We start from the raw sequence: 17,458 nt of genomic DNA, 5'->3' as shown, positions 1-17,458 counted from the left end.
TTCTCGTTTTGATGGCATTTGTTTATGACTATGATAAACTGTTGCCTATAATTGTCTTTTTGATCACATCATTTATGACCGATTAAGTAAAATAAGCGTTCTCATAAAAATTTAAATAGGACGAGCCTATTTGCTACAAATTTGTAAGTGAAGTAATAAAGTATATCGCGGATCAAAATTCATGAAAGGTACTACTGTCTACTGGCATACTGGCAAATGAAAAAAAACCAGTGTAAGATACATAGTGATTTTTGTACTCCCTCCGTCCCGGCTAAGATGACATATTTCTTGGCCGGCATGAGATTTTAGAAGTTATTGGTTAATATGTTTAATTGGAGAGAGAAGATGTGAGTGTAAGGGTTAAAATAGAGAGAGAAAGAAAGATGCATACTTTAATATGAGTGAAAAAAGGGGTTGGATGTATTAATTGGAGAGAGGGTTTTTCAAAAAAAGGAAATGTGTCATTTTAGTTGAGACAAACTAAAAAGGAAAACGTGTCATCTTAAGTAACATTTTAATATTTTTCTCCATATTAATTTTTTATCCAATTCTAACAACCAGTGCATAAAAAACAACCAAAAATTTACTTGCAATTTTTACGACTAGTATCACCAATTAAAAAAAAAAGACTAGAACCCAATGGGTGGGTGAGGTCGAATGAGAAAATATTCAGTGGTCATGGCATACCAAGGTGAAAATGTGATTTGGTATGTCCTAGCAATACATTATTGACAAGTAGAAATAAATAGAGTTCCATTTCCAACTAGATACATTAATTATAGAAACATAGTTAATTTTTCTTAAAAGAAGCATTATAGTTAAATAAGGAAACTATACCAATATTTGAAATTACATACTATACATAAAATTGACATGAACAAAAAAATAATCATAACTTTAATTTCGTTAAATTTAAACTAAATTTACTATATGAATGGTTAAAAAGTGTAATTCTTATTTTATTACATAATTCACTTTAATTACATAAAATTATTATTAATATCTATAGCTATATTTTAACATAATATATGGAGTATGATTAATGTGCAATTATAAAATAAAATAATAATTACGCTATATAATCATTCATATAGAAATTTTAATTTAAATTTAACAAAATCTAAGTTATGATCATATTTTTACCATGTAGATTATATTATAAGAAAAAAACAACCCCATCAAATTTGAAATGTGTAACAAAGTATGATCATTTTTTTAATTTACGTTATACATATTCCCTTAACATAATATATAATTATATATATGATGAATATGCAATTATAAAATAAAATAAGAATTACAATATGTAATTATCCTTATACTCGTAAATTTAATTTAAATTTAAGTTGTGGTCATATTTTTTGTTCAGGTAGATTATACATTATATATATTAAGAAAAAAAAGCAACTCATTAAATTTGAAATGTGTAGCGTGATGATTTAGCGAATTTTTGATGGGAATAAATGCAAGTAATAAATGAAGATCACAACACTGAAAATTACGTGGTTCGATTTACTGAGGTAAATCTACGTCCACGGGAAGAATAGAGGGCAAATTTGTATTGCTTGATCTATCTTACAGATTACAATACTGATTTTGCTATATGAGATTCAGGATCTAGAGAACTTAACCCTGGTCTATCTGATCTAAGTTCTATTTATACATTCGAACTAAGATCGTGGTTTGCAGCCCTGGTAGGGGGGTTGATAACTGCTTAATACCACTAAATAGATCGTGGGTGTAATGGAGGTCGTGGAGATCCTGCATGGGTCCACTATCTCCTTGTTCGGTCGAATACTGAGACCGAACTGCTGAACTTTGCCGATCAGCTTTTGCCGATCTGAGAGTTGAGCTCGATTGGTCGGCTTTTACCGAGCTATAGGCTGTGACCGAACTCTTTGGTTGTGCCGAACTGATACTCTTTCTTGGGTTTTGGGCTGATGGGCCGTCACTGCTATTGGGCTCGCAATTATTGTTTAGTTGTTTAGTTCGTATCCCATCACCACCCCCCCCGAAAAGCGAAGTGAATCACTTCGGCATTTTGGATAAGTGTAAGGGGGAGGCTGACGTCAGGGGACGTGCTCTGCACGTGTCTGCATTAAATGTGACAGCAAATCCGGCCAGAGAATCCAGAAAAAGTGGGATTTGAAACGGTGCGACGAATTTGAAACGCCTCTGCGAATCTGATAAATATTTCCTTTCTTCATCATTGGAACACTTTTGCGATTATTTCTTCTGCATTCTCTCTCTTTTTCGTAAAATTTTCTTCCGCTTCTTCAAGAATTTCTTCAGAGACTTTCGACCATCAAAGAGTAAGAATCATGTCTTCTTCTTCTGAAACTGTTTCTGAATCAGGTAGTGGTAGGAAGGGGGGTGAGGGATCTTCTGGCCGGAAAAAGTCCGGGGAGAAGACGGTAGAATATTTTCACAGCATTTTGAGTAAGGATACTGTGATATCCTTACACAGAAAATATTTTCTTCCTGGGGGGTTAGTGGTGATTCCGACGACACTCATAGGGCTAACTCGCCGCCGAGGGTTATGCCACCGTTTACGAAGCCTGCTTAGAATGCGGGCTTCGTTTCCCTCTTCCCCCCGCCTTTGTAGAGCTTCTTGATTTTTCCAACTTCCTTTAGGTCAGGTGACTCCAAATTCTTGGAGGCACTTATCGGCCTTTGCTGCCGAGCTGCGTAGACTAGAAAAGGATCTGTCTTTGAGGGCAATCCTTAATTTCTTTCAGTTTAAGAGAAAGGGATCCTGGTTTTACTTGATCCCTTTACAGCCCTTTAGAGCCTTCTGTAAAACCAAATGGCCGATGTGGAAAAATCGCTTCTTTTTTTACAATAGGACAGCGGCTCCGGACTTTCCTGGAGAGGGCCGAAGTCCGTAATTCCTCATCCTCGGGTAGAACCGTTGGACGAGCTCGAGGGCGGGCTCAATAAGATTCCCATGATTAGGAAACAGTATTTGGAATCTGAGCTCGTCAAGGGTGACTTCGTGTTCGACTCCTCGTCTTCGGACGAAGAGACTGAGGGTGAGGATTTCTTTTTTATGCTTTACTGCTTTAGCGGCGAAAACTAACTTTGTTTTCTTGCTTTTTGGCAGTGAACATGCTAAGCAAGCTTGGTCGCAAATCCTCCGAATCAAAGGAGCCGGAGAAACAGAAAACCACCAGCTCGGCGTCTGATGCCGAGAAGAATCCGAAGAGGCAGAAGACCTCTTCGAGTCAGTCTTCGGATCCAAAAAAGCCGGGATCGACCTCGGCAAGGGGGAAGGCGAAGACTCAGAAACCCCCAAAAGCGCCAGAGAGAGACATTGTCCAGGGGGGTTATGGATCAGGAGTGGTTACGGCCACTTCGGAACATATCTCTGAGCCCTTTTTATGGCCAAAGGACTTTGTAGAGGTGAATTTTCTTCTTGATTTTCTGGCTTTGCTTCTTTCCTATATTTTTTTTGTGGCCCCTCTGTTGACTTTTTCCTTTTTCCATTTTCAGAGGAACAATATGCTCTGCAAACTCGTCACAGTTGAACTCTCTAAAGCGTCCAGCGATTATGATGAGTTGCAGAGGAATTTGAATGCTGCTCGTCACCAGACAGAACAGGCTCGGGCAGACTTTGAGAGGGCAAGGGCCGCTATGATCTCGGCTCAGGATGAAGCCCAGCGTGCCAAAGACCAGCTCATCATCCAGAGAGAGCGGTCGAAACAGAGGGAGGCAGCTGCCGTGGTTGCTCAGGGGGAGGCTCTCCGTGTTTACACGGAGAAACTCTTTTTGAGCAATCAATTTTCGGCCCTTATCGGTGATCTGCTGAAATTGATGACCGATAATGTTGAGCAGGAACCCGAAGTCGTCTTGCCGCTGTATGGCCGAGAGATTGCAGCGCGTCTCCAGAGTCTGCCGCTCCTTGAGGAGCTTGCGTCTTCATCGGTCCTGCTTTCTGCTGAACGAGTCCGTAATTGCCGTGCTGACCGTGACGAGAACATGGAGGCCATCTTTGCCTCCTTGGGGCCTGTTTCACCCGCTTCAATTTTCAAAGAAGAGGGTGAGCAGGAAAATGAGGCCGGCAAGGAGACCGAGCAGAAGGATCAGCAGACCGGCGACGGGCACGCCGAGCAAGAGGTGCAGCAGATCGGCGATGGGGGCGCCGAGCAGGAGGGAGGGAGGAGGGAGGCCGAGGCTGAGACCGAGGTCGACAAGGAGAAAGAAGCTGAAACCCACAGGGAAGCCGGAGACGAAACTGGCGGAGTATGATTTCGTCTCCCTTCTCTTAGTTTAGTTTCTTTCTTTCTATTTGTAAAATGGCCTTGAAGCCCTCCTTGTGTAAATTTTTCTTGTGAATGAAAAAAATTCTTCTTTCTACACTCGTGTCTTCCTTATAGCTCTTCTTAATCTCTTTTACTCCTATTGTGGTTTACTGCCTGCTCGGTAAACTGAAATGCCGAACTGACATAGCTGCTTCGTATTCTTAACTCTAAGGAGCTGGAGGTACTTCACTGGAAGCGGCTATACTCTTTGGCTTTAAATGAAGCTGAGAAAAAAGCTATAGATGACCAGATGAAGTATGATGAACTCTTGGCTCGTTTAGTGGAGCTGGAGTCCAACAGTAAGGACTTAGAGTGCATAAAGAAAGATCTGGAGGCCGAGCTGAATACTGTCATCGCTGAGAGGACTGCATATGAAGATTTCATCTGCGGGCACGGGGGAATGACTATATCTGAAGTTCAGAATCAAGTTGATGAACTGTGGGAGAAGCTTCATGTACTCCGGAAGAACAATGTGCTGGAGAGCTCGGCTTGCCAACAAGTTGTGAAATCATTGCGGCGCTTGGCTTCTCTGTACGGCATCATTCTTTCCCGGCGTCCCTCAATCGAGAGATTCCTTAGCCGTTTCCCGCTAACAGATGCTCACACTCCAACTCAAACCTCTAATCCACTTACTCAAAATTCTACTCCAAATCAGCAACGGACTCAGGAGCAACCGGAAACGTCAAGACAAGAACGCCCTGAAGTTCGTAGAGGAGTTGTGAATATGAGTGAGCAAGATCAGCGAATGCTTCGTGAAGAGACTCTTCGCCGCCGAGGTGCTAGAACTTCCCGGACTCAGGGAAGAGGCGGTAGGTCGATCAGAGCATCTCGTCCACCTACTTATTCTTCAACTGCTTGGAACGCCCGAACTCAGCATCATGAGGATTTTTCGGATAGGTGGCTCAACTTTAGCAATCGTAGACAGTAGAATAGTCCTTTGTAATGGTGTAACGCATTCTCGTAGGGCAGCGGAATTGTATGCCCAACAAGACTTAGTAAATGAAATTTTTTCATTTCGCTTCTATCACTGCGTATTTACAGTTCAGCGATTTTTTATTTCATTTATTGTACTCGTCCTCGGTCTTATGAAGTAAACTCTTCTTTGACCGGACTTAGTTAGTGTCCTTATTTGGCGAGTTTTATCGCTTGGATTGGACTTTCCCTAGTTAACCGGAGTGGTTTTCGGCTTATTGCAGTTCGTTTCAGACGAATTGCTTGTTTCTTAAGCTGAATTGTGGAATCTTGTATCTTCCTTAGAAGCTTGGACTCACAATTGTCTTTAATACATGATCTAAAAAAAAGGGATCAGCCTTTAAGGAACAATATACCTCAGTAACATTTATAAGAGACAAAACGCACATAGAGAGACAAATAAAAAGGACGAAAAAGATTTTAATCTTTTAAAAAACGACAAGCATAAAGAACAATAAAAATATGAAAGCACATAACCCTAGGACCGAACTAGACACAAGACTGACCGGACCTTGTCTCTTACAAATAGAACTTCTTGAGGTTGGAAATATGCCATGTTCGGGGTACTTGTTCTCCTGACATGTGAGTTAATTTATAAGACCCTTTTCCCAGGACTTCTGACACCCGATACGGACCTTCCCATGTGGGTTCAAGTTTGCCCAGCTTTTCTGCTCGGCTTACTTCATTGTTTCTTAATACGAGATCTCCCACTTGAAACTGCAGCTTTTTCACCCTTTGGTTATAATACCGGGTTACTTGCTCCTTGTACTTGGCTTCTTTTATGAAGGCCAATTCTCTTCTTTCTTCAGCAAGATCTAGTTCGGCTCTCAGTCCGTCGTCATTCAGTTCTGTTGAGAAATTAAGGGTTCGGGGGCTGGGTATGCCGATCTCAACCGGAATTACGGCTTCAGTGCCGTACACTAGACTGTACGGAGTTTCACCGTTGGAGGTTTTTGGTGTAGTTCGGTAAGACCATAGGACTTGAGGAAGATTTTCTACCCATTGTCCTTTGGCTTGTTCTAACCGAGTTTTTAATCCTTTCACCAAAGTACGGTTTGTTACTTCCGTTTGTCCGTTTGCTTGTGGGTGAGAGACTGAAGTGAACCGCTGTTGAATATTCAACTCTTGGCACCAATTCTTGAATGTTTTGTCAGTAAACTGAGTCCCATTATCTGAAATGAGGATATGGGGTATGCCAAATCGGCAAACTATGTTCTTCCAGACAAAATCTAATGCCTTTGAGCTTGTTATCGTAGCTAATGGTTCAGCCTCCACCCACTTTGTGAAGTAATCCATGGCAACGATCAAGAATTTCATTTGCCGGGGAGCTTGTGGTAGTGGTCCTACTATGTCTATGCCCCATTGCATAAAAGGCCAAGGGCTTTGCATAGCACATAGATCAGTCTGCGGCGTCCTTGGGATATTTGCATGGATTTGGCATTTCGTACATTTCTTAACTAGCTGTACTGCTTCTTGTACCAAAGTTGGCCAATAATATCCCCATCTCAGAACTTTTTTAGCTAATGCTCTAGCTCCGATGTGGCTACCGCAAGATCCTTCATGAACTTCTCTAAGGATGTAATCCGTCTCTTCTGGTCCTACACATCGCAATAACGGTTGAAGGTAGGACTTTCTATATAGGACTCCTTCATGAAGTTCATACCGACGTGCTCGGCATGTGATTTTCCTTGCTTCTCTCTTATCCTCGGGCAGTTGTCCTTGATCTAGATACTTTAATATTGGCGTCATCCAGTTTGGTGAACTGGTTACTGAGTGTACTTCAGCTTCATCAATGCTTCTGTGCGGTAATTCCTCCACCTTTGAGCTCGGATATGAGGCCAACTTACTTAAAGTATCTGCTCGGCTATTTCCCGCTCTGGGAATGCGGATTATCCGAAAATAAGAGAAATTTCGGCTAATACTTTGCGCTTTGTCCAAGTATTTTTTCATCCTTTCACCACGGGCTTCACTTGTACCCAGCATGTGATTCACTATGACTTGTGAATCACAATGAATTTTGAGAGATTTGACAAGTAGACGTTGCGCTAACTGAAGTCCGGCAAGAAGGGCTTCGTATTCGGCTTCGTTATTAGTGGTTGGGAATAAGAACCGAAGTGAATAAGTTACTTCGTGTCCGTCGGGAGCGATAAGTAGAATACCAGCTCCACTTCCTGTCTTATTCGAAGCTCCATCTACTAATCCAATCCAACAGTCCGGCGGCTCTACTTCGGGTTTCTGGGGCTGTGTTAGTTCATCATTGGTAGGATTTTTCTGTTCGGCAATAATAGGGATTGCCTGATCGAACTTTGCCTCTACAAGAAAATCTGCCAAGGCTTGTCCCTTGATGGCTTTCCGAGGTAGATATTCTATTGAATGTTCTCCCAACTCTATGGCCCACTTGGCAATTCTGCCTGATGCTTCTGCTTAGTCAAAACTTGCCGAAGTGGAAGATCGGTTAAGACGCATACTTTGTGAGCATAGAAATATGGCCGCAGTCTCCTTGCTGCATTTACTAATGCCAGAGCAATTTTTTCCAGAGGTTGATACCTTGTTTCGGGACCTCTTAATGCTCGGCTTGTAAAGTAGATAAGACGCTGTTTTAGGCCTTCTTCTCGTACAAGCACCGCGCTAATGGTTTGATCTGATGCTGCTAAATATAAGAATATCACTTCGGCATCTGTTGGAGCAGAGAGAGTAGGAAGTTCGGTTAAATAACTTTTGAGTTCGTCAAAAGCCTTTTTCTGTTCGGCTCCCCACTCAAACTTTGGTGCCTTCTTCAAAACATTGAAGAACGGCATTTGCTTTTCGGCTGCTTGGGAAAGGAATCTATTCAGTGCGGCTAGACATCCAGTTAGCCTTTGCACATCATGTATGGACTTCGGCATTGCCATGTTCTGAACAACTTGAACCTTTAGGGGATTTGCCTTGAGTCCTTCCTTTGAAACCCAACAACCCAGAAATTTTCCCGAATCTACCAAAAAGGTACATTTTTGGGGATTGAGTTTGAGGTTGGCTTTTTTGAGCACGTCGAGAGTGGATTTGAGATTGTTGTCGTACTCCGAAGTGCTTCTGCTTTTAACAACTATGTCGTCAACATATACTTCAACCTCTTTTCCGATCAGGTGCCGAAATAGCTTATCTACCATCCTTTGATATGTGGCTCCGGCATTCTTTAAACCAAATGGCATCTTTTTATAAGCAAAAATACCGAAGTCAGTAATGAAAGCCGTTTTTGAAGCATCATTCTCATCCATTAAAACTTGGTGGTATCCTTTATACAAATCAAGAAAACAGAAAATTTCGAAGCCTATCAGAGCTTCTACTTTTTTATCTATGTTGGGAAGGGGGTAGCAATCTTTAGGACAGTGCTTATTTAGATCCGTAAAATCTATGCACATCCGCCATCCTCCTTCTTTTTTCTTGATCATCACAGGATTGGCCACCCAAGAAGGATATTTTACTTCAAATAATACATCCGCTTTCAGTAATTGGCGGACTTCGTCATGGATGACTTGATTTCTTTCTGCCGCAAAGAGTCTTTGCTTCTGTTTTATAGGCCGGACTGAAGGATCAATATTTAACCGATGTGTAATTACCTCGGGAGACACTCCAGTCATGTCCAACGGAGACCACGCAAAGACATCTTTGTACTCTTTGAGGAGCTGGATGGTCTTTTCCCGGAGTAGAGGTGTTCCCGCGAAACCGATCTTGACCATTTTGGATGGATCATCTTCGTATAACTGAACTTTCATCGAGTTCGGCTCCGGTGTGACTTCGTTCATTTCGCCTGTCTCTGACTCCGGCTGCTGTGATTGCTATGCTTGATGGTGCCGATCTGATTGTTCGGCACTTTTAAGCGCAATCTGCAAACATTCTTTTGCTCTCTTTTGATCACCTCGGATGACTGCTATCCCTCATTTAGTGGGGATCTTGATTGTGAGGTGATAAGTAGAGCAAATGGCCCGAACTGTGTTGAGCCAGTCTCTTCCCAGTATAATGTTATACGGGGATCGAGCTTTTACCACAAAAAACTCGATCACCGTACTGGAGCTAGTAGGCGCTCTTCCTACCGTAATCGGAAGGCTGATAATACCTTCAGGGCGGGTGTCCTCCTGGGCGAAACTTTTCAGAGGAAGTGGGGCCGGACTGAGCCGAGCTGGATCCACTTCCAGTTTATCAAAACATTCTTTAAAAAGAATGCTAACCGACGCTCCTGTATCCACAAACACTCTGTGGATCAGTTTGTTTGCCACTCCAGCTTGAATGACAATAGCGTCTTGATGAGGAGAAATGGCCGGGACGGGATCTGCATCTGAAAATGTAATTACTTCCTCCTTCTTCAGCCTTTTATGTGTTGGCTCCTCTCGATTGAAGCCTCTGCGCTCTGATTTTAGAGACGATTTAGTCTTCCCGGCTGGGAGAGCGTCAATAGTCTGGATTACTCCATCATATTGCGGCTCGTCATCGTCTTCGGGATCCTGTTGCCTTTTAGGATCCTGAGGAGCGCAGTTCGCACTTCTCTGTTTCTTATTCTTTTTCGGCGGCTTGCTTTGGTATTTTTTTAACGTCCCTGCTTTCACAAGAACATCAATATCTGCTGCCAAATTTCGGCACTCCTCGGTATCGTGACCGTGGTCTTGATGGAAGGAGCAATATTTATCCTGACTTCGGCGCGTGGCCGATTTCGTCATCGGCTTTGGTTTTTCGAACATATCAGAATGCAGTTCGAAAATTTCCGCTCTCGACTTGTTCAATGGTACGAACTGAGCGGGTGGTTTCTCAGGATTGAGACGTGGTCCCAATCTGTCTTGTACCGGTGCCCTTTGAATTCTTTCAAAAGGAGTTCGGCGAGGATGTCCCTGATCGCTATGATCAGGCTTCCTCTTGTCTCCTCTGGAAGAGCTGTCTAAAGACCGTTTTCGACGGTCTGCCTCATCAGCACGAGAAAACTGGTCCGCAATGTCCCACATCTCTTGAGCTGTTTGCGGACTGCATTCAACGAGCTTTCTGTAGAGAGCTCCTGGCAGAATTCCATTTTGGAATGCCGAAATGACAAGTAGATCATTGAGATCATCTACTTGTAGGCATTCCTTGTGGAATCTTGTCATGAAGTCGCTAATCTTTTCATCGCGACCTTGACGTATAGAAAGCAGCTGAGCCGAAGAAGTGATTCGGGTTTCAGCTTTCTGGAAGAACCTCCTATGAAAAGCATCCATTAGATCTCTGTAAGATCTAATGCTGCCTTGAGGGAGGCTATCAAACCACCTTCTTGCGTTCCCGATGAGCAGCTCGGGAAACAGCTTACACATATGAACCTCATTGAGACCTTGGTTCGCCATATTATACTGATAGCGTCCCAGGAAATCATGAGGATCCACTAACCCGTCATAAGTCACTGACGGAGTTCGGTAATTCTGTGGCAACGGAGTTCTGGTGATATCATCCGAAAATGGAGTCTTCAGCGCTCCATACATAGCGAATCCGACATCTCTACGGTATGGTGGAGATGGAGTTCTCATGTGATTTCGGTAACAAGGAGGAGAAGGAACATATCGGTGGTGAGGATTCTTTCTCCTGGAAGATACGACACTACTGCGGTAGTGACTTTCATGTCTGGAGGGGGAGGGAGAATCCGTCGTTTTCTTCTCCGGCTTCTGGCTCTTTTGCAGGAATGTTAAGAACTCATCCTGCTTCTCAGCCAAGAACAACTTGACAGCCTCATTCAAATCGAGCTGCTGGGGAGGCTCGGTGCGATGACTTTTTGAGTGGTTTGTTCTTTCACCGTGAGAACTGGAGGCAGATTTCTCCCGAGGCTGTTTTCCAGACCTACGGCTGGACTAGCTTCCTCACGTTCATCACGGACGGAAGTATGGGTATTATGTGATCTGGTACGCATTTTTTGGTGGAAGAGGATCAAAAACTCGCTTTTATCACAGTTTTGGTTTTCTGTGTTCCCACAGACGGCGCCAGTGATGATTTAGCGAATTTTTGATGGGAATAAATGCAAGTAATAAATGAAGATCACAACACTGAAAATTACGTGGTTCGATTTACTGAGGTAAATCTACGTCCACGGGAAGAATAGAGGGCAAATTTGTATTGCTTGATCTAGCTTACAGATTACAATACTGATTTTGCTATATGAGATTCAGGATCTAGAGAACTTAACCCTGGTCTATCTGATCTAAGTTCTATTTATACATTCGAACTAAGATCGTGGTTTGCAGCCCTGGTAGGGGGGTTGATAACTGCTTAATACCACTAAATAGATCGTGGGTGTAATGGAGGTCGTGGAGATCCTGCATGGGTCCACTATCTCCTTGTTCGGTCGAATACTGAGACCGAACTGCTGAACTTTGCCGATCAGCTTTTGCCGATCTGAGAGTTGAGCTCGATTGGTCGGCTTTTACCGAGCTATAGGCTGTGACCGAACTCTTTGGTTGTGCCGAACTGATACTCTTTCTTGGGTTTTGGGCTGATGGGCCGTCACTGCTATTGGGCTCGCAATTATTGTTTAGTTGTTTAGTTCGTATCCCATCATAGCGTAATATGATCACTTTATTTATTATTCACATGTATGCATATATGTATTATGTATATATGTAATTTCCAATATTTTGGTATAGTTTCCGTATTTAATTATAATGCTTCTTTAAGAAAAATTAACTATGTTTTTACAATTAATGTATCTAGTTGGAAGTGGAATTTGCTATTCATTTCCACTTATCAATAATATATTGGTAGGACATACCAAATCATATTTCCACATTGGTATGCCATGACCATTGAATATTTATTTCGAGATCGAATGGCATAAGATCAGTCAATCCTTAACCAAATGGTCAGAAGATCCATTCTTGACTTTTAGAAAAAAAACTAAACTAGTATCACGAATAAATTGACAGGATAAAATGTCAAAAAGAAAAGAGAACTGCTATGACAAAATAACTACCAATTGTTGACGCGACGGGTTTAATTTAGGGTTTTATCTCCCAAACCCAGCCCCCAAATTTAGGCGTAAATCCCTAAACTGCGAATCATGGAAACATCTGAGGCGCAGAAATGCGACGTCGCTCCAGCCACTGCTACCGCATATCTGGACCCAAATTACTGGTCAGCCTCACAGCCCCAATTTTGGCCGACTGTGTGCGTGTTTATTTGCGCAGAATTGTATGTTTATTTTTGTTTATATGAACTTTGTTGATTCAGGGATAAGAGGTTTGATCACGAAGAGCATTACGAGTGGTTCAAAGACTATTCTCACTTTCGTCACCTCATTCTCGAATACATTAAACCCAAGTCCGCTGTACATCCCTGCTTATTTTGTTCATCACTTCTCTTTCTGTTTTTATTGCTTTCTGTGTTTCGAGTTTTCTCCATGGCATTATTTGCATATTAGCATTAGCATATGTAGTGCTCTCAGGGGGAATTTGATACATACCAGTATGTGGATTTGTGTGCAAGCAGGTATTAGAGGTAGGGTGTGGAAATTCACAGCTGTGTGAAGAGCTCTACAGAGATGGAATTACTGATCTTACCTGCATTGACTTGTCATCGGTTGCTGTTGAGAAGATGAAGCAGCGATTATCAACCAAGGGCTATAAAGGTTGGTAACTTCTTAATTTATTTTTAAATATGTCAACTCATGTTTATGCTGTTTGCTGATATTTTAATGATGTGATGGTGCTGTGCCTGTACCTAATAGCTAAGTTTCAGGTTCCCATGCCTCCTCTGCCCGTCATCCACCTTTTGATGGCTTGATGCTATGTTTGATATTTGAAGTTTATGGATCAATTATACTGTTAAAGATACTATAAAATTGCCCATTTCTGTTAAACGCTTTAAAATGTTTCTTGGAGCGCTTACCGTTGGTGTTCATGAACCAGGGGTTAACCTTTTGAATTTCATGTGTGAACATTGTTATGCAAACTCACCAATATATATGGGACTTAAAGAAGGTCTTCCTCTGCTTCAGAAGAAGCCAATTCTGTTTATGATCAAAATCACTACCAATAAAAGTATTATTGCGGTGAAATCAAGAACTCCTGCACTTACTAGTTTAACTTTGTCTTGTCACTTCTCTGCTCACTTCTCTCTCTATCGGCATGCTTATATGTTTGCTTCTGCTAATATTATGTTTGTTAGCTAGCTGGAGGAAAAGAAAACCTAAGTTTCAAGTTTATTAATATATGCCTGCAAATCTGCAATGCAACACTTGAGATGTGACTATTCTCATTTATGCTTTTCTGTTTCTGTTGCTATCAGAAGTAAAAGTGCTGGAAGCTGATATGTTACAGCTGCCTTTTGAAGATGAATGTTTTGATGTGGTTATAGAGAAAGGAACCATGGTAAAGTTGTGATGCATAAACTTTACATATTAGAATTTTGGGTTAGCCTGAAGTGGGACCGTTTACATTTCTCATATGCTGGAGGGGTTGAATGCTAAAGTTAGTAAATTAACCTCTACTTGGTGTGAAATCGCAACTATAAATGGATTCCATATCTCTCTGGCCTCTACATTCTTTTCTGTCTCACGTCTCTACTGAGTTTTCTCCTCACTGCCCATCGTCATTTTCCTGTTAATCCATTTATCAAATAAAGGTCTATATCGGTTTCTAAACCAGCACACGTTAAGTTTCAAGTGCCTTTTTTTCTCGGTAGACTTTTACACGATTGTAATTTGGAATATGAAGGATGTATTATTCGTGGACTCTGGAGACCCCTGGAATCCAGAACCTGAGACAGTTAGCAGAGTTATGGCAATGCTTGAAGGTATTCATAGAGTTTTGAAACCCAATGGTATCTTCATCTCCATCACCTTTGGCCAGGTACAACAAAAACCAAAAAATAATGATCTTCTCTCTCTAAATTTCTGGAGATGATTTTGTAATAGTATGATTTTTGGTTGTTTTTCTTCAGCCACATTTCAGGCGACCTTTCTTCAGTGCTCCCGCATTTACCTGGTCAACTGAATGGAAAACATTTGGCGATGGGTTTCATTATTTCTTCTATATATTGAAGAAGGTTCGCACTATTAAGACGGATCATTAAATAGCAAGATGCAGAGCAGTTCCATCTTGTACTACTTCATGTGATGGCAAATGAAGTTGTGGATACTAACAGCTAGAATTTTGCAGGGTGAGAGATCATCAGATGGCACCGAGTGTATTGAAAAGACCGATGTGCCATCCCTCTCTCTTTACCATGAGGAGTTGGAGAGCGAAGACTATCTATTTCGTACGAATCTGGATGAGATGTGAAGCCTTATTTCTTGACTCCTGGTAACTATGCTTCTTACAATTGATAATAGTATATTTGCTACTACTGTTGCCTTCTGTTTTCCGAATCTTCGGATTATTTATAGCTCATGCCTCAATGAAACTCTCTTTTTTGTTATTTTAGTAGAAAATGTTAGTTGGGCTGTATTTCTGTAGAAAATTTGGGGTCATACATAGTATCTTTCTTTCGGTTATAATAACATCATATCTCTCGAGCGTTGTCTTTATATTGTTATCCAACTACTTTGCTCGTGTAATATATGAATATTCTTTTGGTAATGTACATAAATGGATACGTGCATATATGTATTTAATTTAAAGAGACTCTACTATATTGGTTTCGATTTAAATGAAAAAACGTTGGAGCTTAATTTATGTAGAATACTTTTCTAAAAAAACATTACGTGGTATAATAATTAGGCAGCCTTTCAAAGAGTAAATGTTTTATTCAATATTCAATTGCTTTTAACTGTCAATACAAATATTCTCTATGCTCCATTAAGTGCTGGATCATATTCATTTTTGGGTTGTTCTATTAGAGTTAGTATCATTTTCTTTTTTGGAATGATACAAAATACTCTCTTACTTTTTCTCTCTTCTTTGTTTTCACTCAATGTAACTTACTGCTATTAAATATGTATTCCTACAATTTAACCAATGTTACTGTGACCATCTTTTTAGATTGTCTCAATTGAGATGTTTCTAATATTTTTGGAATAAAACAGGTCTCTTATTTCTTTTCATTAAAATATCAAACTATATTTTTCTCTATTTTAATACATTCAATAAGTTCACTTAATGTCTCAGGTTATTCAATAATAATGTAGCTATCTTGAATGAAATGGAGCTAGTATTTTATTAAATTAGAAAAATAAGAAACAAGATAACTAATAAAGACAAACATAGTTTCATATATAAGGTGTGGACTTTGATTGACATAAGTGGATAAGTGAATCTAGTGAGGCTCTACAGTACTACAATGGTTTGAATAATGAAAAATAGCGTGGAGTTTATATATATACACGTAGCGTAGTAATTATATGCCGCCCTACTTGAGTAAAGAGTTTTATTAAACATTAAATTACCTTTTACTTTTACCTTCCAATACTACAAATACAACGTAACCAACATTTTAAATTAATACCGTAGTATACATTATTATCAACTTGATTAGTCCACCAAGGTGACGTAAGTCGTAATTCGAGTGGTTATAGAATACTAACTGTGTAGCACTTTTAATGTTCCAACAAAATACATTAGATATATAGTTTAAATATTTTGTTTATTATTTTGACTAAACTCACTATATCTTATAATTATTGTACTCATAATAAGACACCGGTATTGATTAGAGTGAAGTATATACAACTGGAAATTATTATCGATTGACAATTTAAATTTAATTAGAGATATTTTTATTTAATGGTGAAAATTGCGTGATTAATTTGGGATTGATTTGAATAAAATTTTGGTTCATTCACTACGACAGTGGTGTTGGTTAGACTGACATAATATATGGTATAATAAACAACTGAATTCATAGTATTTGTTGAGGATATTGATATCAAGACATTTTTAGTCAAGGTTAAAGTCTGTGTGGTTAATTAGGGATTAATTGCGATTTAAATTTAATTTTAGTACTACATTTGTCCCATTTAAGATGACCTCCTTCGTTTTTCATACGTATTTTGAAAAAATCATACTAATAAATAGTTAAAGTGGAAGAAAAGTAAAGTAAAAGAAAGAATAATGTAGAAGAGAGTCTCTTCCGTATTATTCTCTCTCTTAATTTACTTTCCCTCCACTTTAACTATTTATTATGATTTTTTACAAAAATACGTGCGACGAAAAACGAAAGGAGTCATCTTAATTGGTACAGAGGGAGTAGTTTATAACTCTAGTTTGAAAGTTTTAATTAAAGTTTAATAGTATGATAAGTAAAATCATTAGTCAAAGGTCGGATTTGTTAGGGAGTTTAAACAAAACGTGAACAAATCGGATGTCCTGAAAGGCGTGAAAAACTTTCAGATCAAATCAATTTGGCGGTTCTACCAATATTTGATTGGATACAATTCAGGTTTCGAAGATATTCGTATGTCGATTCTGTTTCAAACTTTGAACCCACAAATTGATCATAAGAAGAGGATGAAAACAAAGAGTCGCGTCTCTTCGTTTCATAACTGTTTTTAACAGTTAATCCAATTACACCTAAATATCCAACAGGATTTAATTAAAGGAAAATGACAACCCTAGAAGCCGCCTCCCTAAATTGTCAATTTTAATCTCATCAATCTTATTTCTTTCATTTTTCCTTGATAATGAATGCCATATCACAAAATCAAGTTTGAAATACAGTTTTGCTATGATACATGCTCCAGCCTCCGACTCATACTCTGAAGTTTTATTTTACAGCTTTCGAGTTTTGCCAAATAAATTACTCCATGTGTTAAAAAAAGGAAAATAGGTATAACTATAAGTAGTGACGGTTCTAAAACTAGCTTTAATAATTTTGTTTGTGTTACTATGTCTAGTTTGCATTTTCAGGTTTGATTTTGTTGTAGAATTAGGAACAAATTAGTTTGTAATTAGGATTTAGGATTGCTTATTCATATGATGTTTTTAACTAGTTCGAATTAGTAACTTATAGTGGGGTTGGACAGATTATTTCATAATCTGGGTTTAATAGCTAGAACTCTTCTTATTTTCTTTATTTATAGTCTTGCTAATAATACTAATATATGATCTTTGTAATATTAGGTTGGTATATGATAGTCGGAGATTTGGGTCTTTATAGACAAAATCTGTGTATGTAGTACTCTACAAAAATCAATATCAATCTGTATATATAAATAACAATGTCAATCTGTATACAATGAATATAAAACAATCACGCAAAAAATGCGGAAA

At 39.7% G+C, this 17,458-nt stretch overlaps 1 protein-coding gene across 1 annotated transcript; it reads left to right on the top strand.

Moving 5' to 3' along the window:
* The first annotated feature begins 12,220 nt into the window (after positions 1 to 12,220).
* LOC121750219 (EEF1A lysine methyltransferase 4) lies at positions 12,221 to 14,778 on the top strand. The gene is made up of 7 exons (XM_042144713.1): positions 12,221 to 12,386; positions 12,483 to 12,579; positions 12,741 to 12,879; positions 13,539 to 13,621; positions 13,967 to 14,101; positions 14,193 to 14,297; positions 14,411 to 14,778. Exons 1-7 carry the CDS (start codon positions 12,313 to 12,315, stop codon positions 14,531 to 14,533), a joined length of 756 nt encoding a protein of 251 aa, XP_042000647.1. The 5' UTR covers positions 12,221 to 12,312; the 3' UTR covers positions 14,534 to 14,778.
* Positions 14,779 to 17,458: the final 2,680 nt, after the last annotated feature.

The sequence above is a fragment of the Salvia splendens genome, chromosome 10 (assembly GCF_004379255.2).
Source record: "Salvia splendens isolate huo1 chromosome 10, SspV2, whole genome shotgun sequence".
In the NCBI taxonomy this organism is placed as follows: domain Eukaryota; kingdom Viridiplantae; phylum Streptophyta; class Magnoliopsida; order Lamiales; family Lamiaceae; genus Salvia; species Salvia splendens.
The sequence above is the reverse complement of the archived record's forward strand: the minus strand, read 5'-3'. Positions and strand labels throughout refer to the sequence as shown.